Here is a 25,807-nt window from a genome sequence, read left to right on the forward strand (position 1 = left end):
TTTTCACCTATCAGTATTGTGTTACCTGTTCGAATTATTATTATTTATTCATTTATGTAGTTATGTATTTATGTATTTATGTATGTTACAGCTCAACTGAACGCGATCGCGCCACTTTTATCCAACTTTTTTCTGGCCGCCTATGCACTGATCAACTTTTCCGTGTTTCACGCCTCTATATCAAAGTGTCCCGGCTGGAGACCTGCTTTCAAGGTCAGTTCAATCATATATAAAAGATAGCATAAGAAGATATGTCATGATTTGTAGAGAATTCATTCTAAGTTTGGAAGTTTTGTATCAAATTATGGTGCTGAGTATCAATTTGAGATGATACTGTATCATATGTGGTGATACTGTATCATATTGTGTTGATACTGTATCATTTTGTGGTGATACTATAGCGAAAATATATATCAAAAGAAGATGGCCATGGTTTGTGGAGAATTCTTTCAAATTTGAGATGATATTGTATCAAATTTTGTTGATACTGTATCATATGTGGTGATACTGTATCTTATTGTGTTGATACTGTATCATTTTGTGGTGATAATATAGTGAAAATATATACCAAAAGAAGATGGCCATGGTTTGTGGAGAATTCAAAGTTTGAAGTTTTGTATCAAATTATGGTGTTGTGTATCAAAGTTGTGATGATACCGTATCATATTATGTTGACACTGTATCATAAGTGGCGATACTGTATAATTTATGTTATCTTATCTTATTTCAAAATACTTTATTCAATTCTAGAAGCATAAACTGATTCCGTTTCATTAACTATTTTGTAAACACGTTCACATCAAATCAGAATCAGCTCACTTCAAGGTTATTTTACAGCCCTAGGGCCGTAAAAATTTTACCGGCCTGGTCAGAAAACAATCACTTTCGGCCCCCATATGACGCACGTAAACCAGCTCATTACATCCAAGTGGGGCGAAAATAATGTTTTTCAGTAATACATTGCTTTCAAATTACAAACAGTTTGAACGCTCTTGAAAAAGTTCAAAAACGTCAAACAATGAAACTATTTGAAATAATCTTATTTGAAATTTTCTCCTCTTTCTAACGATATCCTTGGAATCAGATTTTGACTGATATTTTTCCAGTTACTGACGTTTTTCAAAAATATCGATAATCGATATATCTCGAAAACCAAGGTCGATACAAGAAAATTTCACTAGACATGTTTTGTTGCAAATTTCTTCCTCTTTCCAACCATACCCTTAGAATTGAATTCTGATTTCCAGTGTTCTAGAAATTGACGTTTTTCAAAAATATCGAAAAATCTATTTATCTCGAAAACTGCGTTCGATACTAGAGGATATGTTTTGTTGCGAATTTCTTCCTCTGCCCAACCATACCCTTAAAATGGATTCTTATTGATGGTTTCCCAGTTATTGAGGTTTTTTGAAAATATCGATATATCTCGAAAACTGCGGTAGATACAAGAAAATTTCACTGAACATTTTTTGTTGCAAATTTCTTTCTCTTTTCAACCATACCCTTAGATTTTGATTTTGAACGATAGTTTTCCGAATACTGACGATTTTATTTTTGTTTTTCAGTACTACAATGCGTGGGTCAGCTTAATAGGCACCCTGCTATGTATAGCTGTGATGTTCCTTATATCCTGGTGGACGGCACTTGTTACTTTCTTCGTGGTTGTCACCCTGTATCTATACGTGTCCTACAGAAAACCAGGCAAGTAATCACTTCTTCTTCTTCTTCTTCTTCTTCTTCTTTCTTCTTCTCCTTCTTCTTCTTCTTTTCCTTCTTTGCCCTCTCATCCTTCCCAAAGAATGGACATTGATATGTCCAAAGCTCCGCCAATTTATGTAGATGCATAACAATATAATTATTATCTATAGTTATTATATTACAAATTGCTTTTTCATATCATATACAGTTCAATAGTTATTTTCTTAGTCTATATTATGTAAATTCATCTATAACTTTGCTGTATTGTAAGCTATTGTATATAAGTGTATAAGCCAGTATATATTGTAATCTACATAAATAAAGTACTCAATCAATCAATCAATCCTTTTTTAGAGTATCACTGGGGATGGATATTTTGAATATTCTTTCCGAAGAATGGACCATGATATATGTCAAAAGCTCCACCAATTTATTTAGATACAAGACAATATTATCTTGAACGAGTTCTTGAATTGCATTCCTTTTTTCTTATCATGTACAGTTCTATAATTATTATTTCAGATCATATTCATCTAAAACTGTATTGTAAGCTATTATATAAGAGTGTATAAGCCAGTATACGAGCTCGTATATTGTAATCTACATAAATAAAGCACTCAATCAATTTCTTCCTGTCTCTCTCACTCTCTCTCTCTGTAATTCCTTCTCTCTATCACTCTCTCTCTCTCTCACTCTCTCACTCTCACTCTCTCTCCCTCGCTCCGCCAATTTATGTAGAAGCATTGTAATATTATCTTGTATAGTTATTTCAAATTGCTTCTTTTTTATATCATTGTACAGTTCAATAATATTATTTTCTTAGTTTATGTTATGTAAATTCATCTATAATTTTGCTGTATTGTAAGCTATTGTATATAAGTGTATAAGCCAGAATATATTGTTAATAATCTACATAAATAAAGTACTCAATCAATCTCCCTCACTATTCATCGTTCTCACTCATTCAGAGACAGAACTCGCTCTATCACTATCTCTCTGTTTCTCTCTATCTCTATCCCTATCTCTATCTCTATCTCCATCACTCTCTCTCCTTCACTATTCATCGTTCTCACTCATTCTTATCTCTCTCTCTCTATCTCTATCTCTATATCCATCACTCTCTCTCCTTCATTATTCATCGTTCTCACTCGTTCTGTGTCCCTTCATCTCTATCTCTCTCTCACTATTATTGTAAAAATGCAGTGAAATAAACTGTATACTCATTCTCTTTCTCTTCCTTCATATCTCTTTGTCTTCAGTACACACACTTTCTTCCCACTCATTCTCTCTCACTCTCCCTCTCTTCACCTTACTTTGGCTCTCTCTCTTACTCTCAAACACTCTCTGGCACTAACTCTCCCACTCCAGTTCTCTAATCAATCAACAAAACTTATTATACCTTAATTGCTATTTAAAAATATTACTAATCACTTTAAACTAGTAGTTCTGTGAACAGTAGACCTCGCGCAGTTATAAACCACAGTCTCCTCTAATACTGTCCATCAGTGTAAATTTTGTCCTGTCCTGTCGTGTCGGCGAGATATCGGTGTGAAAACGACTAATGGCTGTTTGGGTTGTTGTATCGACAATGCTAATAATTTGATGTAACAGCTATAATATGCTACTTTGAGCAACTCAAAGACATTTATATCAATGTACCTGACCTTTTTTATTCTCATTTTTGACTTGTGCAACTTACAAGGCCTTGAGCTATGATTCTGCACGTTAAAAACCTACTATTATTCTGTATATTCAGATGTGTTCTAACTTGTCTATTTGTACAAACTAGTAGTTCTGTGAACTGTAGACCTCACGCAGTATTCTCATCCACAAGTACCTGATTGAAACTATAGACCTTATGGAAATACAGCAATAGACTGGCTTCTCCACACATCTGTGTAATCACTTGTCAGCTGATTTATGATGAATAAATCTATGGTCTGATTTTTACTCTAATATTGGCGTATGAAGGAGGCTCCTTTTCCTTTTATATTATCCTTGAAATGCAAAATTTCCAGAAAACTTGTATATACGTCGACGCGCAATTTAAAAAGGAACATACCTGTCAAATTTCATGAAAATCTATTACCGCGTTTCGCCGTAAATGCGGAACATATAAACATAAATACGCCGATGATGTAAGTATTTTATTGAAAAGTAACAGTCAGCATGATATGGAATCTGAAAGTAGAAGAGCTCTTCAGAAACTGGAAGAATGGCTGGCCTCAAATATGTTGGTACTAAATTACAATAAGACTATGCAGATTCCATTCAGGACGGCTCGGGAAGCAGTATTGGATACGAGAGATGGAAACATAGGTTCAGCAAACGAGGCAAAGGTACTTGGAGTAGTGATGGACTCTGAACTCTCCTGGCGACCTCATTTAGACCAGCTAAAAAGCAAACTAAACTCAGCAGCAGTATTTGTTCTTAGAACCGTGAAGAAATTGCTGGATGCAGGAACGCTTAGAAGTGTTTATTTTGCTGTGGTCCATTCTCTTCTTTCATACGGTGTTATATTTTGGGGCAATTCAACTCATGCAATACATATATTTAGGATTCAAAAGTGGGCAGTTAGAGTGATGGTGGGTGAATCTATTAGATCAAGTTGTAGAGATTATTTCAAAGAGTTAAAGATTCTCCCACTACCAGGTGTATATATTTTAGAGGCTCTCTTTGTTTTATTGATAGGAATAAAGATAGGTTCAATACAGGAGAGTTGTTCCACTCATACAATACCAGATATAGACAAAACCTCAGAGACGACATTCATCGAACTGGTATGTATGAGAGGGGGGTAAAGAGTGCACGAATTCGGCTTTATAATTCATTGCCAACACGCATAAAAGCTCTTACAGGTGAAAAGTTCAGAATTAAGGTGAGGGAGGAGTTGTTGCAGGTTTGTCCTTATTCCAGTGAGGAATTCTTTTTTCCTACAGTTACGTTGAAAAGTGGCCATTGCTGCACTGATTACAGAACGCAAAGAATCACTTTTCCGCTCTAGTGCGGGAAAAATTTTTCTGCACTCCAGATTTGCAACATGCCAACGCAAAATACTTAGTAGGTTATATGGAGCAACAGTGCAGCAAAATCAAAATGAAGTTGGTAACAGTGACTGCTGTGGCTGCTATAGTGAGCAGAGGTGCAACCAAGCACAACGCGCTAATTATTAAGTATATATTATAACCAAGGACAACGAGGACTTTAAGATTTTAGGATTAAGGTTTTCATCAATAATAAAATCACACAGAAAAACATTTGATGGATTTCAGGCAATTTTACCCATAATTACCCACTTTTCATATTCAATGGTAACTGTAGGAAAAACTTAATGTGAAATATGTGCGCAAAGTTCCTCTGCTGCACTCAAGAAACCATTCCGCCCTCGCCTTCGGCTCGGGCGTAAACGTTTCTTTCGGTGCAGCAAACTGTCACTTTGCGCACTAGTTGAACAAATAACTATTGCATTATAGAATGCAAAGATTGACGACTTATAATTGACAAATTATAATTGACAAATCCTTATACCCCTTTCATAGGATGTCAGTGGGATGAAAAAAAATGAAAAAAAGAGAAATGCAAAACTGTCGACTTTAATCTTAGTCCTCACTTCGCTCAGTCAATGAATACATTTAACTTCATTACTATTTACAAATATTACTAATCTATTTAAATTACTAATAATTTATACTTTATTCGCAGAAGTAAATTGGGGCTCATCCACACAGGCACAATCCTACAACTTTGCACTGAGATCTGCCTTGGAGTTGAATCGTGTTCAGAACACGTCAAGAACTATCGACCTCAAGTCCTCGCGTTGTCAGGTGATCCAGGTTCCAGACCTGCTATGATCGACTTCGCCAACCTCATCACAAAGGGCAACTCACTACTAGTCTGTGGTCACATTCTCAAGGTATCACTGCATCCTGTATATCATAGATCACAGTGTCAAGGCATCATTGCATCCTGTATACATAGATAGATTTATGACCTCACATTCTCAAGGTATCACGGCATCCTGTACATCTCCTCCTTCTCCTCTAAATTTAAAATGATATAGGAAAATTATGATTGAGGCATCGTCAAGTCTAAACTACTGGACTGATTAACTTGAAATTTTGCATATAGATTCTTAATCAACCGAGTATGGTTATAGGCCTATTTTCAAATCTACAAGAGTTCATTACGTCGAATTCTCAGATTGTCAAGTTTTAAAATAGAACCTGGCAGAGCATAGGTTTCCTGCTAGAGAGGAATAAATAGAATAAATGGACATTCTGTAATAGTATCTTACGTCACATGACGGGATCAAATGCAATAAATTCAAGATGCCGGCTAAAATTGAGAAAGTGTTGTCGAAAACAGGGTTTTTCGCGATTTTATCGAAAACGGCTTCAACGATTTCTATCAAATTTACACGTACAATAGATATTGATAAGCTCTATCAACTGCCACAAGTCCCATATCTATAAAAAGTTCCAGAGCTCCGCCCCATCTATGCAAAGTTTGATTTCAGTTTCCCAATTATCAGGCTTCAGATACAATTTGAACAAAAAATTTCAAGTGGAAAAGATTGAGCATGAAAATCTCTACAATTGATGTTCAGTAACATTTTCACCAAACATTGAAAACAAGCTCGAAATTCGAGAAAATGTGATTATTCAATTGCAAACTATTGGCTACTGTTGATTCTATTGAATCATTCACTATGAAGAGATAGCAGACCTCGTGTGTCTCCAGCGTTATTGTTCTGTCACCAGCTGGCTCAGATCTTTGAATAGTAGAATTGAGATGCGCGTGAAAACTAGCGTCAGGTGATCAATTTTGATAACGGCAAGGAAAGTTGTGTGAGTGCGCCACACCAGATTTTTCTATTCCGAATTGCCTTCTCTCTTCCTCTGAAATATATCTATATACAGTCGAATAATATACAGTCGTATCTCTATAACGAACCTCCACTTAACGAAATCTTCTACACAACGAATTTCTACCTGGTCCCATGAAATTTAAAGTTTTGGCTGCTTATTTACCTCTATTTAACGAATTTTGGACCTCTCAACAACAAAGTTTTCTCTTGACTTCAACATACAAAATGTAGTGTGGATAGGAAGCAGACTGTCATTTTCAAGGAATTTATTGTTTAATTTCAGCAGAAAGGTCAATAGACTAAAAATAATGGGAATTCAGGTAGGAAGAAGATAAGGTGGTAGACTGTCAATAGAGGTTAAACACATGTCGGAAATTGAATGCAAGTTACTGGAAATTGAATTCCAAGAAGTTGTAATTTGTAGACCAGGCAGGTGATCGACTGGACTTTCCCATTCTTGCTCTTGTAACACATTTCAATGAGTGTGAATGAAGTAGAAAAATATTTCTACTGAGTATGTACTTTGATTAAACTCCACTAATAGTACAAACCAAGCTTTTCTGGAAATAAATTGGTGAGTTTACTTACTTATACATTCTATAATAATATCCAAAAACCATGTTTTTTTCTATTTTTAAACAGCATGAATTTTCAATTTCCATATTAATATTGGCCTAATAGGTACCCTACCTACGTTCGCGATGATATGTTTTATGTACCATATTCATTCATTTACGGCCGTGATACGATATTACAAGATCCAAAAGATCGTGGCAGTGCGCAACACCAGATTTTTTTTGTTGCAAATTCAAGGTAGAATTCATTGTATGCATTGTATTTCATGTAGATTGTGATTTGATACAGGGAAATCACTCACAACGCGTCCATGATGCGCTGACGCAGAAAGCACAACGCTGGTTGGACCAGCACCGGATCAAGGCGTTCTACGCGGTCACAAGTGAGCGGACTGGCGGCACATTTGAGACATCTGCTGAGGCTCTAATGCAGCTAACCGGTTTAGGAAAGCTGAAACCCAACACTGTGCTTATGGGCTTCAAGCATAACTGGCACACTTGCCACCTGGACGAACTGGTCAACTACTTCAACCTCATCCAGTAAGAAAGTAGTCTCATAGGGGTAATATAGCATAGGAAGATGTGCCATGGTTCGTAGAATTAATTCAAAGTTTGCAAGTTTTGTATCAAATTTTGGTATTGTGTATCAAGTTGAGGTGATACTGTATCATATTGTGTTGATACTGTATCAAATGTGTTGATACTGTATCATTTTGTGGTAACACGATGGAGAATAGATAGCATAAGATATGCCATGATTGGTAGAGAATTCATTCAAAGTTTGGAAGTTTTGTATCATATTATGGTATTGTGTATCAAGTTGAGATGATACTTTATCATATTGGGTTGATACTGTATCATCTATGGTGATACCATAGAGAAAATATAGCATAGTAAAATATGCCATGGTTTGTAGAGAATTCATTCAAAGTTTAGAAGTTTTGTATCAAAGTATGGTGTTGTGTATCAACTCAACATGATACTGTATCATATTGTGTTGATACTGTATCTTTTTGTGGTGATACTATAGCGAAAATATAGCACAAGAAGATATGCCATGATCTGTAGAGAATTCATTCAAAAGTTGGGATGATACTGTATCATATTGTGTTGATACTGAATCAAGTGTGGTAATACTGTATCCACATATTGTATCCACATATAATTTAATAATAATTGACCGAGCGAAGTGAGGTCTAAGATTCAAGTCGACGGTTTGGCATTTCTCTTAATGTTTGAATGTTTAAATGTTTATATTTTGCGCATTTACGGCGAAACGCGGTAATAGATTTCCATGAAATTTGACAGGTACGTTCCTTTTTTAATTGCGCGTCGACGTATATACAAGGTTTTTGAAAATTTTGCATTTCAAGGATAATATAAAAGGAAAAAGGAGCCTCCTTCATACGCCAATATTAGAGTAAAAATCAGACTATAGAATTAATTATTCATCATAAATCAGCTGACAAGTGATTACACAGATGTGTGGAGAAGCCAGTCTATTGCTGTATTTCCATAAGGTCTATAGTTTCAATCAGGTACTTGTGTATGAGAATACTGCGTGAGGTCTACAGTTCACAGAACTACTAGTTTGTACAAATAGACAAGTTAGAACACATCTAAATATACAGAATAATAGTAGGTTTTTATTTCATTTATTATTACATTGCTTAATCACAACATCAAATTAATGATTGGGAGAGAATCAACAGGATAAACCCAAAACTGTTCCTCTCCCTAATTTTGATAAAAATAGTCCAAATGAGGTTATGAAAACACTTTTATAAAGATCACAAAAATTTACAGTCCAAATATACATTATACTAAAAATTTTGTATCTCGGTTGATCAGAAAGATGAAACAAATTATTAGTATACTTGAAAATGCATTAATAAATTGAAAAATATTAGAAAACTTGATAAATTTGAAGCCAGAAAAATCACAAAAACATTCACTATCAGCATATGATCGTACTTTTGCATATGATGATACTTTTTAACGTGCAGTATGACAGCTCAAGGCCTTGTAAGTTGCACAAGTCAAAAATGAAAAGAAAAAAGGTCAGGCAAATTGATATAAATGTCTTTGAGTTGCTCAAAGTAGTGTCGTGGAATTGGGACGTGCAAATGATCAGTATAGCAATTTTCCATAAATTAATCAGCTGTTCAGCTTCTCATAAATTAAATAATAAATTAATCAGCTGTTTAGTGGACTATAATACTACCCGTTCAAAGACATAGAAAATCTTGGAAATGTATTTCCCAATCATCGTTGTAGACAGTTACAGCCAGACCTGATAACAGCGCTCACAATCACATTCCGGGACGACACGTCATGGTACGATAGGACAGAAAGCTCTATGTTCATTTAGGATTTTTGACGTGACAACGTCTTATAAATTGGTTTGCCGGGAGACACTTCAAGAAACTGCGTTACGTTTCCACGTTATGCGCTCACAATGAGAGCGAGTGAGAGCGTTCGTTTCGGTTCACGGTCGTCTGGAAAGAGCATGAATAGGAGCAGTGGCGAGCAACGCACGCAGCAGCAAACCCGAAGGCATTCACCTGGAGAGAGAGTGAAACGGAGCAGTCAACCTGCGCAGGCGCCGCAAGCAATCTCCTGCGACTGCGCCACTAATTCAAAATGTCAATTTTTCTAGACATTTTAAATTGATGAATTATTCATTATTTTTTGAGAAAACAGAACAACAGGTCAATGTAACTTACTGAACGTGAGGTCTACTGTTCACATAGCTACTAGTAATATTTGATTATCATTTTTTAAAACACAATATAAAATCATAAAATGTTCTTTATTTAGAATAGCCAATGCTATAGTGAGGTCCACGTTACAATGGCAGTGGTGAAAGATAGGAGAACAACGTTGTCGATCCTCCGTCTTGTCAATGCCTTCTATAGACGGTAGCTGATACAGGTTTATTGATGTAATATTAACTGTTCATTCTCGTTTAAAATAATCAGTTAAATCTGATTAAGTGAGAAATAATAATTTTCATAATCAGGATAAAATATTTTGTTAATTGATTATTAATACTACTTTGTTGGAAGACGATCTGGCAAATGAGAAAAGCGAGAAAGAGATAGCCCTATCCACTTTGTTGAAGGGTAGACAAGGATAGTAATACCATTGCTAATCAAACACTGCCGTTATAACGTGGACCTCACTATAGTATTGTGTTGACTACGAGATTGATTGATTGATTGATTGATTGATTGATTGAGTACTTTATTTATGTAGATTACAATATAAACTGGCTTATACACTTATATACAATAGCTTACAATACAGCAAAATTATAGATGAATTTACATAATATAGACTAAGAAAATAATTATTGAACTGTATATGATATGAAAAAGCAATTTGTAATATAATAACTATAGATAATAATTATATTGTTATGCATGAACATAAATTGGCGGAGCTTTGGACATATCAATGTCCATTCTTCGGAAAGAATATTAAAAATATCCTCCCCACTAACTCTCTACCAAAAAAGAGAGTTAATGCTCTGAGGTCCACGTTATAATGGCAGTATTTGATTAACATTGGTGTTGCTGCTATCCTTGTCTATCGTTCAACAAAGCAGATATCGCTATCCTTTCCTACCTCTGCACTGTTTGTCAAAGTGTTTGATTAGACGCAGCCATTATTACGTGGATCTCAAAATATTGAAGATTTTCTTATTATCATCGTATTCCATTGTTTTTGAAATAATAATTAATTTGATTCGATTTTGTCTATAGTTTTTTGTCCAATAAATATTGTTTTTTCTTTTGTTACAGTGTAGCCCTAGATAGTCACCTAGCTGTAGGTATCCTCTGCCTAGAAAATGGACTAGATTATAGTAACTATGTCCAAGACAAGGATGTCATCCTTATTTCATCTCTGGACAAGAAGGATGCCGAAGAAAAACTCAGAAGGAATCAGTCGGCCGGACAATTATCCCTAGGTCAGTAGGCCTATATAGAGAGATCATATTGTGTTGATACTGTATCAAAGAGCATTGATACTGTATCATAGAGCATTGATACTGTATCATTCATGGTGATACCATAGATAAAAGATAGCATAAGAAGATAAGACATGGTTTGTAGAATTCATTCAAAGTTTGGAAGTTTCATGTCAAATGGTGTTATGCATCGAGTTGAGATGATACTGTATCATATTGTGGTGATAGTGTATCATTTGTGTTGATACTGTATCATATTGTATTGATACTGTATCATATTGTTGTGATACTGTATCATTTGTGATGATACCACAGAGAAAAGATAGCGTCAGAAAATAATATGCCATAGCTTGTAGAATTCATTTAAGGAGAGGAAGTTTCGTATCAAATTATGGTGTTTTGTATCAAGGTGTAGTGATACTGTATCATATTGTGGTGATATTGAATCATATTGTGGTGATACTGTATCATATTGTGGTGATACTTTACCATTTGTGGGGATACCATAGATAAAAGATAGCATAGAACGATATGCCAGGGTTTGTAAAATTCATTCAAAGTTTGGAAGTTTCGTATCAAATTATGGTGTTGTGTATCAAGGTGTGATGATACTGTATCGTATTGTGGTGATACTGTACCATTTGTGGTGATACCATAGATAAAAGATAGCATAAGAAGATATGCCATGGTTTTGTGGAATTCATTCAAAGTTTTGAAGTTTCGTATCAAATTATGGTGTTGTGTATCAAGGTGTGATGATACTGTATCGTATTGTGGTGATACTGTACCATTTGTGGTGATACCATAGATAAAAGATAGCATAAGAAGATATGCCATGGTTTTGTGGAATTCATTCAAAGTTTTGAAGTTTCGTATCAAATTATGGTGTTGTGTATCAAGGTGTTGTGATACTGTATCATATTGTGGTGATACTGAATCATATTGTGGTGATACAGTATCATATTGTGGTGATACTGTACCATTTGTGGGGATACAATAGATAAAAGATAGCATAAGACGATATGCCAGGGTTTTGTAGAATTCATTCATAGTTTTGAAGTTTCGTATCAAATTATGGTGTTTTGTATCAAGGTGTAGTGATACTGTATCATATTGTGGTGATACTGAATCATATTGTGGTGATACTGTATCATATTCTGGTGATACTGTACTATCTGTGGGGATACCATAGATAAAAGATAGCATAAGACGATATGCCAGGGTTTGTAGAATTCATTCAAAGTTTTGTTTGGTATCGAATTATGGTGTTGTGTAACAAGGTGTGGTGATACTGTATCATATTGTGGTGATACTGAATCATATTTTGGTGATACTGTACTATCTGTGGGGATACCATAGATGGAAGATAGCATAAGACGATATGCCAGGGTTTGTAGAATTCATCCATAGTTTGGAAGTTTGGTATCAAATTATGGTGTTGTGTATCAAGGTGTGGTGATACTGTATCATATTCTGGTGATACTGAATCATATTGTGGTGATACAGTATCATTTTGTGGTTATACTGTACCATTTGTGGGGATACCATAGATGAAAGATAGCATAAGAAGATATGCCATGGTTTTGTAGAATTCATTCAGAGTTTTGAAGTTTCGTATCAAATTATGGTGTTGTGTATCAAGGTGTGGTGATACTGTATCATATTTTGGTGGTACTGAATCATATTGTGGTGATACAGTATCATTTTGTGGTTATACTGTACCATTTGTGGGGAAACCATAGATGAAAGATAGCATAAGAAGATATGCCATGGTTTGTAGAATTCATTCAGAGTTTGGAAGTTTGGTATCGAATTATGGTGTTGTGTATCAAGGTGTGTTGATACTGTATCATATTTTGGTGATACAGTATCATTTTGTGGTTATACTGTACCATTTGTGGGGAAACCATAGATAAAAGATAGCATAAGACGATATGCCAGGGTTTGTAGAATTCATTCAAATTTTGGAAGTTTGGTATCAAATTATGGTGTTGTGTATCAAGGTGTGGTGATACTGTATCATATTTTGGTGATACAGTATCATTTTGTGGTGATACTGTAGCATTTGTGGGGATACCATAGATAAAAGATAGCATAAGACGATATGCCAGGGTTTGTAGAATTCATTCATAGTTTGGAAGTTTGGTATCAAATTATGGTGTTGTGTATCATGGTGTGGTGATACTGTATCATATTGTGGTGATACTGTACCATTTGTGTGGATACCATAGATAAAAGATAGCATAAGACGATATGCCAGGGTTTGTAGAATTCATTCATAGTTTGGAAGTTTGGTATCAAATTATGGTGTTGTGTATCAAGTTGAGATGATACTGTATCAAATCATGGCATATCTTCATATGCTATCTTCTCTCTTTGTTGTTAAGCTCTCTCTTTTTTAGCATTGACTCTACTTTTGTGCTAAATAACAGTTTCTTTATTATTTTATTGATTCAATAGTACAAAATTACTTTTGTCATAGTCATTCAATCTCAGCTGTTTCACATGCATGAAATCAAGCCGGTAAACAGCTGTTTGCAGAACAAATAAACTTATGATTCTCATTACAGCATAATCTACTGTATTAAGATCATATTTTTCCTTTACAGTCGAGTATGTTTCCTAGTTCCGAAATAGGAACAGCAAAACTGGTACAAAAAAACCTCTTTTTAGCGCTCCAGGTGGAAGTTTTGTCAACTACAATCAAGAAATTCCATATTCGGAATTTGTTAACTATAGTGAGGTCCACGTTATAATGACAGTGAATAAAGATAGGAGAATAACGTTGCCGATTCTCTGCCTCAATTAATTATATATCTACATAATCAAAAACATAATTGGCATCGTTGTAGAGCTAGAAAAGGATAGTACTACCTGCTTTGTCGAATCATAGACGAGGGTAGCAACACCAAAGTTAAATCAAATACTGTCATTATAACGTGGACCTCACTATAGGTTATGTTCGTAGAATACATGTTGTAGTAACGTCAGCACAAGCAGGTAATGTTTTCTATTTCTAAATTATTCTTCTTTAGATTATTATGACAAAAAATAGTGTACGTTACTTGGACGTGAATTATATTGCAGGGCTCGCATGATATTCCAGTCTCGACTATAATTAGGTCCACTTTATAATGGTAGTGTTTGATTATAGCAATGGTATTGCTATCCTTGTCTATCACTCAACAAAGCTGATAGCGCCATCTCTTTCTCGCTTTGCTCTGTTGCCAGATCGTCTTTTAACAATGTAGAATTAATTATAAATTAACAAAATATTTCACCTCAATTATGAAAGTTAATCATGAAATTATTGAATATAATAATATATTATATTATAATATATAATATATTATATATAAATATATTATATATAAATATATTATATATAATATATTATATAATAAATATATTATGTACTAGCCGTCAGGCTCGCTTCGCTCGCCATATCCGTCTAGCCAGGGGGCTCCGCCCCCTGGACCCCCGACTGGATCGTCCAAGAATGAGATCAGCAGGCTCGCTTCGCTCGCCTGCATTTTTCATTTGAGCATTTTTATCATATGTTAGGACAATTCAGTCGGGGGTCCAGACTAAACGGATATGGCGAGCGAAGCGAGCCTGACGGCTAGTAATATAATATTCCCAGGATTGAAGTAGCAGTGCCCAATCAATTTTTCCGCGATAAATGCATTTAAATCTTCAACTTGGTGCCAACCTAACAAAGTCAACTCAACTTAATGCCAACCTGACAAAATTATTAATTTAGTTGCCAGTTAACAACTCTTTCGAAGAGGTACTCTATCTAGATTATAGTTCTATAGTAACATATGATATGGAAATTTCAATTATAATTGAGAGATTGGGAGAAGAAGAATATACATGCTAAAAGACGAACTTTAAACCCTTAAAAACAACCCTTAGAGTTAAAATATTGCCAAAAGATTTCTTAGTGCGCCTCTAAAGGGCCAACTGAACATACCTACCAAATTTGAACGTTTTTGGTCCGGTAGATTTTTAGTTATGCGAGTGAGTGAGTGAGTGAGTGAGTGAGTCAGTCAGTCAGTGAGTGAGTGCCATTTCGCTTTTATATATATAGATTGCTTGATAAAATATAATTGATTATCATTTTAAATGAGAACAAACAGTTAATATTTCCTTAATAAATCTGAATCAGCTAACGTCTATAGAAGGCATTGACAATACAGAGGTTTGGCAACGTTTTTCTCCTATAGTAAGGTCCACGTTATAATGATTGGCAGAGTATGATTGACAATACTGATGCTGTCCTTTTCTATCATACAATAAAACAGATAGCGCTATCTCTCTCTAGCTTTGCAATGTTGTCAGTTTGCCAGAATAATTTCTTTTTTACTTTTAACAGTGACTGTACAAAAGTAACTCAGCCGCCATTTTTTTTCGTTATCCTAGCAAAATTCTTTGGTACACAAGTCATATGATTGATTTGAAATGTATTTTTGGAACAATGAAATAATTTTTAGACATTACTGTATGAGAAACACAAATTAAAATGCCTGTGTCATTTGAAAATGACATTTCAAAAGTTGATAACTAACCATCCTAGACTTCATCCATGCTTCAGTTAGCCTACGTGTTTAGGTTAGACCTATTTGTACCGGTATAAATAATATTGAAAGGTTATTCCAGAATTATTTCTATTAAAATTACTTATTTTAAAAAAGATTACTATTTTTCTATAATTTTTACAAGAAATTGGAATAGAATACCTACCATATAACTTAATTTCTGTTGTTTTGAAATTCCGATTGGTGTATCACAGCTTTTTAAATTATCCGCCATTTCAGGTTTCTATAAAAATAAAAATCTGATCTTAGTTATGGACTTATGGAGGAAAATTTTAAATCAAATCATGAAAAAATATATTTTCTTGATTAATTTGACATTAAATTGATTATTTTATCAAGGAAATGATAGTTATTATTTGATCAAATTTAATGGGACGAATTGAGTAACAGCTGTGTACAATCAATGGCAAAATGGAGAGACTTGGCAACGTTTTTCTCCTATCTTTCTTCACTGCCATTATAACGTGGACCGCACTATATCTTTCTGCAGTGCCAAAATAACATGGACCTCACTATACAAACATCATTATAGCCCTGCAAAAGTGCCATTCCCGTCCATGTGACGTAAAATACTATTTTTAATTATAAATAAAATTTGAGCCCAAAAACTGAACCGACCATTTCCTCTGCTATAGACAAAACTATCGCATTTATAGATCGTGAACAATCGGACATAGCTCCATAACATGGACTTCACTATACAAACTCTCAAACATTCTCGCCCTGCAAAAGTGCCATTCCCGTCCATGTGACGTAAAATACTATTTTTAATTATAAATAAAATTTGAGCCCTAAAACTGAACCAACAATTTTCTCTGTTATAGACGAAACTATTGCATTTATAGATGGGGAACAATCGGACATAGCTCCATAACATGGACTTCACTATACAAACATCATTCTCGCCCTGCAAAAGTGTCATTCCCGTCCATGTGACGTAAAATACTATTTTTAATTATAAATAAAATTTGAGCCCAAAAACTGAACCGACCATTTCCTCTGTTATAGACGAACCTGTTGCATTTATAGATGGGGAACAATCGGACATAGCTCCATAACATGGACTTCACTATACAAACATCATTCTCGCCCTGAAAAAGTACCATTCCCGTCCATGTGACGTAAAATACTATTTTTAATTATAAATAAAATTTGGGCCCAAAAACTGAACCGACCATTTCCTCTGTTATAGACGAAACTATTGCATTTATAGATGGGGAACAATCGGACATAGCTCCATAACATGGACTTCACTATAAAAACATCATTCTCGCCCTGCAAAAGTGCCATTCCCGTCCATGTGACGTAAATAGTTATTTGTGCAACTAGTGCGCAAAGTGACAGTTTGCTGCACCGAAAGAAACGTTTACGCCTGAGCCGTAGGCGAGGGCGGAATGGTTTCTAGAGTGCAGCAGAGGAACTTTGCGCACGTATTTCACATTAAGTTTTTCCTACAGTTACCATTGAATATGAAAAGTGGGTAATTATGGGTAAAATTGCCTGAAATGCATCAAATGTTTTTCTGTGTAATTTTATATGATAAAAACTCAATCCTAAAATCCTAAGTCCTCGTTGTCCTGGGTTATAATATATAATGAATAATAATTAGCGCGTGTGCTTGGTTGCACCTCTGCTCACTATAGCAGCCACAGCAGTCACTGTTACCAACTCATTTTGATTTTGCTGCACTGTTGCTCCATATAACCTACTAAGTATTTTGCGTTGCCATGTTGCAAATCTGGAGTGCAGAAAAATTTTTGCCGCACTAGAGCGGAAAAGTGATTCTTTGCGTTCTGTAATCAGTGCAGCAATGGCCACTTTTCAACGTAACTGTAGGAAAATACTATTTTTAATTATAAATAAAATTTGAGCCCAAAAACTGAACCGACCATTTCCTCTGTTATAGACGAAACTATTGCATTTATAGATGGAGAACAATCGGACATAGCTCCAGCAGCTGCGGCGGTGAACACCCATCCGGACCCGAACGGCGGCGACGTAACACAGCAGCTAGACAAGGACAGTGAGTCGTCAGTGAGTGAGAGCGGAGGTGACCTGTTTGTTGGGCCAAGTGGTGAACCACTAGCTCCTAATTTGCTCAAAGATATCACACGGTTTCGACGCAAACAGGACAAGGGCTTCATAGATGTGTGGTGGCTGTTTGACGATGGAGGTAAAGTATATCACTACATTCTTCTTCTTCTTCTTCTTCTTCTTCTCTTCTTCTTCTTCTTCTTCTTCTTCTTCTTCTTCTTCTTCTTCTTCTTCTTCTTCTTCTTCTTTTTCTTCTTCTTCTTCTCTTCTTCTTCTTCTTCTTCTTTCTTCTTCTTCTTCTTCTTCTTCTTCTTCTTCTTCTTTCTTCTTCTTCTTCTTCTTCTTCTTCTTCTCTTCTTCTTCTTCTTCTTCTTCTTCTTCTTTCTTCTTCTTCTTCTTCTCTTCTTCTCCTTCTCCACCTGTTTTCCTCTTCCTCCTCACGAATTCTTTCCTGTCTTCTTCTCCTTCATCCCTTTCTGTTTGATAATACCATAGAGGAAGAGAGAAGATCTTCTATCTTTCCTCTATGATATTACTACCTTCACAACTTCTCAAAAAATTTCAATACTATCATTCATTATTATACATTCAGATAATAATATATAATGAGATATATTCAGAGATATAATACTATAATGTATTTATAGCTAGCATGTAACCCGTGCTGCACAAGAGTCTATTTAAAAACTTTGTAAACTAAAAACTTGACCTACTGAAATCTTAAAGAATTGAAAATAGTCCTATAACCATCCTCGGTAAATTGAGAATCTATATGGAAAATGTCAAGTTAATCAGTTGAGTAGTTGAGACGTGATAATGTTGTGTATCAAGGTGAGATGATACTGTATCAAGGTGAGATGATACTGTATCATATCGTGGGGATACTGTATCATATCGTGGGGATACTGTATCATATCGTGGGGATACTGTATCATATCGTGGGGATACTGTATCATTCATGGTGATACCATAGTGATGATGCGTCATTCGTGAATTTCCTATCCCCCACGTGTATAAGCCAGTTCTTCCCTTTATTATACTAGTAGTTCTGTGAACAGTAGACCTCGCGCTCAGTAATTTACATTGACCTGTTGTTATGTTTTCTCAAAAATTAATGAATAATTTATCAATTTGAAATGTCTAGAAAAAATCCTGAATAAAAATAGAGCTTTCTGTCCTATCGTACCGTGACGTGTCGTCCCGGAATGTGAGTGTGAGCGCTGTTATCAGGTCTGGCTGCAACTGTCTACAACGTTGATGGAAAGATACATTTTCAAGATGTTCGATGTTTTTGAACGGGTAGTATTATAGTCCACTAGACAGCTGATTTATGATGAATAATTCTACAGTCTGATTTTTTACTCCAATATTGGCGTATGGAGGAGGCTCCTTTTTCATTTTATATTATCCTTGAAATGCAAAATTTCCATAAACCTTGTATATACGTCGACGCGCAATTTAACAAGGAACATGTCAAATTTCATGATAAACCATTACTGCGTTTCACCGTAAATGCGCAACATATTAACATATAAACATTAAAACGTTAAGAGAAATGCCAAACCGTCGACTTGAATCTTAGACCTCACTTCGCTCGGTCAATTAAGGATCTATATGCAAAATTTCAAGTTAATCAGTTGAGTAGTTGAGACGTGATGATGCGTCATTCGTGAATTTCCTGTCCCCTATGTCTATGAGCCAATTATTTCCTTTATTATATTATAGACTAGCCGTCAGGCTCGCTTCGCTCGCCATATCCGTCTAGCCAGGGGGCTCCGCCCCCTGGACCCCCGACTGGATCGTCAAAGAATGAGATCAGCAGGCTCGCTTCGCTTGCCTGCATTATTCATTTGAGCATTTTTATCATATGTTAGAACAATCCAGTCGGGGGTCCAGACTAAACGTCTGGCTAAACGGATATGGCGAGCGAAGCGAGCTGACGGCTAGTAATATAATACTCCCAGGATTGAAGTAGCAGTGCCCAATCAATTATTTTTCCGCGATAAATGCATTTAAATCTTCAACTTGCTGCCAACCTAACAAAGTCAACTCAACTTAATGCCAACCTGACAAAATTATTAATTTAGTTGCCAGTTAACAACTTTTTCGAAGAGGTATCTATCTAGATTATAGTTCTATAGTAACATATGATATGGAAATTTCAATTATAATTAAGAGATTTGGAGGAGAAGAGAATATACATGCTAAAAGACGAACTTTAAACCCTTAAAAACAACCCTTAGAGTTGAAATATTGCCAAAAGATTTCTTAGTGCGCCTCTAAAGGGCCAACTGAACATACCTACCAAATTTGAACGTTTTTGGTCCGGTAGATTTTTAGTTATGCGAGTGAGTGAGTGAGTGAGTGAGTGAGTGAGTGAGTGAGTGCCATTTCGCTTTTATATATATAGATATTCAGACAATAAGTATATCATATATACGTTATAATTTTATGAATTTTTGTATGAATTTTCAGGTCTAACATTGCTGGTCCCTCATATTTTGCGAACGAGGTCGCAATTTGCAGATTCAAAACTACGAATTTTTTCTCTTGCCAGCAGAAAGTCTCAACTGGACCATGATCAGAAAAAGTGAGTCTTAAAAGTTAATAAAAGAGTAAATAAAGCCTGGTTTTCACTAGTAGAGTTGGTGGTCGAGTAACTGGCATACTAACTCTACTCTACTTACTTGGTCGAGTAACTGGCATACTAACTCTACTCTACTTTCTTGGTCGAGTAACTGTTTTTACTACAATTGAAAATAGTAGGTAAAGTGTGTTGTCTAGTGAACAGAACTAACCTCAAAATATCAATACCTACTTCAAATTAAAACTTTCACACTTATTAACACACTAGCCGTCAGGCTCGCTTCGCTCGCCATATCCGGGCTCCGCCCCCTGGACCCACGACTGGATCGTCCAAGAATGAGATCAGCAGGCTCGAGTGCATTTTTACCATAATTATGTTAGGACGATCCAGTCGGGGGTCCAGACTAAACGTCTGGCTAAACGGATATGGCGAGCGAAGCGAGCCTGACGGCTAGTAATATATATTCGGGAATACTCTGATTGAAGTAGCAGTGCCCAATCAATTTTTCCGCGATAAATGCATTTCAATCTTCAACTTGGTGCCAACCTAACAAAGTCAACTCAACTTTATGCCAACCTGACAAAATTATTAATTTAGTTACCAGTTAACAACTGTTTCGAAGAGGTACTCTCTCTAGATTATAGTTCTATATTAACATATGGTATGGACATTTTCAATTATATTCAGGAGAATAAAAGAATAACATGCTAAAAGACGAACTTTAAACACCTTAAAAACCACCCTTAGAGTTGAAATATTGCCAAAAGATTTCTTAGTGCGCCTCTAAAGGGCCAACTGAACATACCTACCAAATTTGAACGTTTTTGGTCCGGTAGATTTTTAGTTCTGCGAGTGAGTGAGTCAGTCAGTCAGTGAGTCAGTGAGTGCCATTTCGCTTTTATATATATATATATAGATTTTGAAAAACTAGTAGTTCTGTGAACAGTAGACCTCACGCAGTATTTTCATCCACAAGTACCTGATTGAAACTATAGAACTTATGGAAATACAGCAATAGACTGGCTTCTCCACACATCTGTGTGATCACTAGTCAACTGATTTATGATAAATAATTCTATAGTCTGATTTTTACTCTAATATTGGCGTATGAAGGAGGTTCCTTTTTCCTTTCATATCATCCTTGAAATGCAAAATTTTCAAAAACCTTGTATATACGTCGACGCGCAATTAAAAAAGGAACATACCTGTCAAATTTCATGAAAATCTATCACCGCGTTTCGCCGTAAATGCGCAACATATAAATATTCAAACATTTAAACATTAAGAGAAATGTCAAACCGTCGACTTGATTCTTAGACCTCACTTCGCTCGGTCAATTAATACTTTTTAATAAATAACAATACTTCTAAAACTTGATAGCCTACAGCACGACTCTACTCTACTAGCTTGATACTGTTTTCATTAGCATAGTAGTGGTAGAGTAGAGTGAGAAGCGATGGTGGGGGAAGGCAAGTGGTAGAGTACTATCCCACTCTACTCTACTGAAAACTGGAGCTCTACCATGCATGAACGTTTTCATTGAGAGAGTTCACAGGATAGTTAGTACTTGCCCAGATAACTCTACCACTAACTCTACTAATGAAAACCTGGCTTAAGAGTGTAAAAATTGAATAAATAAAAGTAAATTTTATCCATCATTAAGGCAACAACAATTTAATATCTCTACAAACTTGACTTTGTATTGTCAAAACGTCTGGTTCATTAGAACAATTTGAGATAATAATTATTATTTAAGAAAATCCTAAATAAATGCTGCAAATCACCCCGAAGACCTCTGCTACTGCAGACATTGACAACAGGGTTAACAGCTAGATGGAAATTCGATGAGAACTACTATCCAAAAATTAGTTGCCAGCCCGGGAATCGAACCCGGTACCTCCCAATTGCTAGTCAGGAATGCTTGCTCTTACACCAAACTGACAATCTCTGGATAGCAGCGCTCATTTTATAAAAAGCCACAGCGGCCAACCAGTTACAGATGGAATTAAATAGAGGATGCATTTATTCAAATGCTAATTAATATATAATTATTATTTAACGAAAATCCTAAATAAATGCTGCAAATCACCCCGAAGACCTTGCTACTGCAGACATTGACAACAGGGTAACAGCTAGATGGAAATTCGATGAGAACTACTATCCAAAAATTAGTTGCCAGCCCGGGAATCGAACCCGGTACCTCCCAATTGCTAGTCAGGAATGCTTGCTCTTACACCAAACTGACAATCTCTGGATAGCAGCGCTCATTTTATAAAAAGCCACAGCGGCCAACCAGTTACAGATGGAATTAAATAGAGGATGCATTTATTCAAATGCTAATTAATATATAATTATTATTTAACGAAAATCCTAAATAAATGCTGCAAATTACCTCGAAGAGCTCTGCTACTGCAGACATTGACAACAGGGTTAACAGGATGGAAATTCGATGAGAAGTTATATCCAAAAATTAGTTGCCAGCCCGGGAATCGAACCCGGTAGGATAGTAGTTCTCATCGAATTTCCATCTAGCTGTTAACCCTGTTGTCAATGTCTGCAGTAGCAGAGCTCTTCGGGGTGATTTGCAGCATTTATTTAGGATTTTCGTTAAATAATAATTATATATTAATTAGCATTTGAATAAATGCATTCTCTATTTAATTCCATCTGTATTTGAGATAATACTGTACCTATCGTCAGGTCCACGTTATAATGGCAGTGTTTGATTAGCAATGGTATTGCTATCCTTGTCTATCATTCAACAAAGCAGATAGCGCTATCCTTCCACCTACCTCCGTTCTGTTGCCAAAGTTTAAAAGTTTTGTATGAGATTATTGTGTCATGTATCAAGCTCAGACGATACTGTATCATATTGTGTTGATACGGTATCATTTTGTGGTGATCTTTATATCATCTTCCTATAGTGAGTATCCTCCACGTTATAATAAAAAAAGTAAATTCGTATGGCTTTTGTTGGTGTGGGGAGTCCCTTGCGGGAAGGTCCCACCGCCTGAATATATAATTTAAGCCGTCAATGGACCCCTTGCGACTGTCATACTTCAGCCGGGACCGACAATTTAACGTGCACATCCGATAACACGGGAGTGATCTGGTAAAAAAACGTCTGGTATTAAGAGGGTTTGAACCCGGGATCTCTATCCACTAGACCACGGATCACTCCTCCACGTTATAATGGCAGTGTTTCATTAGCAATGGTATTGATATCCTTGTCTATCATTCAACAAAGTGGATAGCGCTATCTCTTTCTCGCATTGCTCTGTTGCCAAATCGTCTTTCAACAATATGGAATTAATACAAATATTTCAACTTAATTGAATAGACTTAGAACGTTGTCAAAAATCCACTTTCAATCAAATAAAAATTAAAAATTAATATTTGTCAGGAGCATGCTTTCGTGTGTGCTCACACATCATCAGCTGTAAGTTACTGTAAAGTTACAGGAAGTAGAAAGATTCCAACTTAACAAAAACAAAAGCAAGAGCTACTTGATCATTCTGACTAATTATCATTCCTATTTTTGATTTATGATTTTAATTTAGATCAAGTAGCTCTTGCTTTTGTTTTTGTTAAGTTGGAATCTTTCTACTTCCTGTAACTTTACTGTAACTTACAGCTGATGATGTGTGAGCACACACGAAAGCATGCTCCTGTCAAATATTAATTTTTAATTTTTATTTAATTAAAGTGGATTTTTGACAACGTTCTAAGTCTATTCAATTATGGATAAGTTCCCCAACATCAACATTAACACTACAAACTTAATTTTATTATGAAATCATTGCAAAATATAATTTCTTGCTTAATAAAATATAATTGATCATTTTAAACGAGAATGAACAGTTAATATTACATCAATAAACCTGTATCAGCTACCGTCTATAGAAGACATTTGACAAGACAGAGGATCGGCAACGTTGTTCTCCTATCTTTCTCCACTGCCATTATAGCGAGTACCTCATTATAGTTATTATAGTTACTATTACAGCCATTATAGTTATTATAGTAACTATTATAGCCATTATAGTTAGTCCAGTCAAGGAAAGGTTATAGAGGGAAAAGTTGAGAAGACAATTTTTGACCCCGCAGTTCTGTTTAGGGTAGTAAGGAGGTAAACATATCATAAGTCCCCACCACAACCCCCTGTGCTAAGGGGTGGGGGTGGTTGAAAGGTACCACTTTTTGGTTCATCGCATAAAACTCAGAAACTATGTATCCTAGGGACTTGACTATCATATGACGAATTAAAGCTTACATAATTTCCTACAATATTCATTGTACAACTTTTTTCATATCTCCTCTAGTTTCCGAGATATCCGCTCTTGAAGGTGTGACATTTTTGAAAAAAAAACACGTTTGCCACCAATGTTTTATTATTTTTGTTCTTATTACTTTTCAAAAATCGATGGGAAAAATCTATGTTGATTATGAGCTTATAGAGAGCATTAAAGTTTCTTCAATTTGATGTATAAATTCACACTTTTACGAATTTCTCTACACCTTCAGTGTTGAGTGAGAAATCTCAATTTTTGCAACAATAGACCAATTGAGAAAAGAAAATTGAAGGGAATGTTTTAAACAGAATTTTTGAGTTTGCAGCTTTTTTGAGACTAGTTGGGAGGAGAACATATCAAAAGTCCCCATTCCTAACTCATGTGCTAAGGGGTTGAGGGTGGTTTAAGAGTTGCATATTTCAGCGTTTTGCTTCCACGCTCATATCTTGATAACAATGCGTTCAACCGACATAACTAACTATTCAAAAAAGAAGCTTATAGTTATTTGTGCAACTAGTGCGCAAAGTGTCAGTTTGCTGCACCGAAAGAAACGTTTACGCCTGAGCCGTAGGCGAGGGTGGTATGGTTTCTTGAGTGCAGCAGAGGAACTTTGCGCACGTATTTCACATTAAGTTTTTCCTACAGTTACCATTGAATATGAAAAGTGGGTAATTATGGGTAAAATTGCCTGAAATGCATCAAATGTTTTTCTGTGTAATTTTATTATTGATAAAAACCTTAATCCTAAAATCCTAAAGTCCTCGTTGTCCTTGGTTATAATATATAATGAATAATAATTAGCGCGTTGTGCTTGGTTGCACCTCTGCTCACTATAGCAGCCACAGCAGTCACTGTTACCAACTTCATTTTGACTTTGCTGCACTGTTGCTCCATATAACCTACTAAGTATTTTGCGTTGTCATGTTGCAAATCTGGAGTACGCAAAGTACTCACTTTGCGCACTAGTGCGGAAAAGTGATTCTTTGCAGCCTGCAATCAGTGCACAAATGGTCACTTTTCAGGGTATCTGTAGGAAAACAGAATTTTTGAGTTTGCAGCTTTTTTGAGACTAGTTAGGAGGAGAACATATCAAAAGTCCCCATTCCTAACTCATGTGCTAAGGGGTTGAGGGTGGTTTAAAAGTTGCATATTTCAGCGTTTTGCTTCGACGCTCATATCT

At 35.6% G+C, this 25,807-nt stretch overlaps 1 protein-coding gene across 1 annotated transcript in view; it reads left to right on the top strand.

Moving 5' to 3' along the window:
* Window positions 1–25,807, top strand: part of LOC111060859 (bumetanide-sensitive sodium-(potassium)-chloride cotransporter) — a 74,488-nt gene that overhangs the window by 39,111 nt on the left and 9,570 nt on the right. The window contains 8 exon segments of the mRNA XM_039435936.1: window positions 92–213; window positions 1,566–1,701; window positions 5,401–5,475; window positions 5,478–5,611; window positions 7,430–7,680; window positions 10,947–11,113; window positions 17,621–17,887; window positions 20,224–20,338. Of these exon segments, the coding sequence (XP_039291870.1) occupies window positions 92–213; window positions 1,566–1,701; window positions 5,401–5,475; window positions 5,478–5,611; window positions 7,430–7,680; window positions 10,947–11,113; window positions 17,621–17,887; window positions 20,224–20,338 (1,267 nt within the window).

The sequence above is a fragment of the Nilaparvata lugens genome, chromosome 9 (genome assembly GCF_014356525.2).
Source record: "Nilaparvata lugens isolate BPH chromosome 9, ASM1435652v1, whole genome shotgun sequence".
In the NCBI taxonomy this organism is placed as follows: Eukaryota; Metazoa; Arthropoda; class Insecta; order Hemiptera; family Delphacidae; genus Nilaparvata; species Nilaparvata lugens.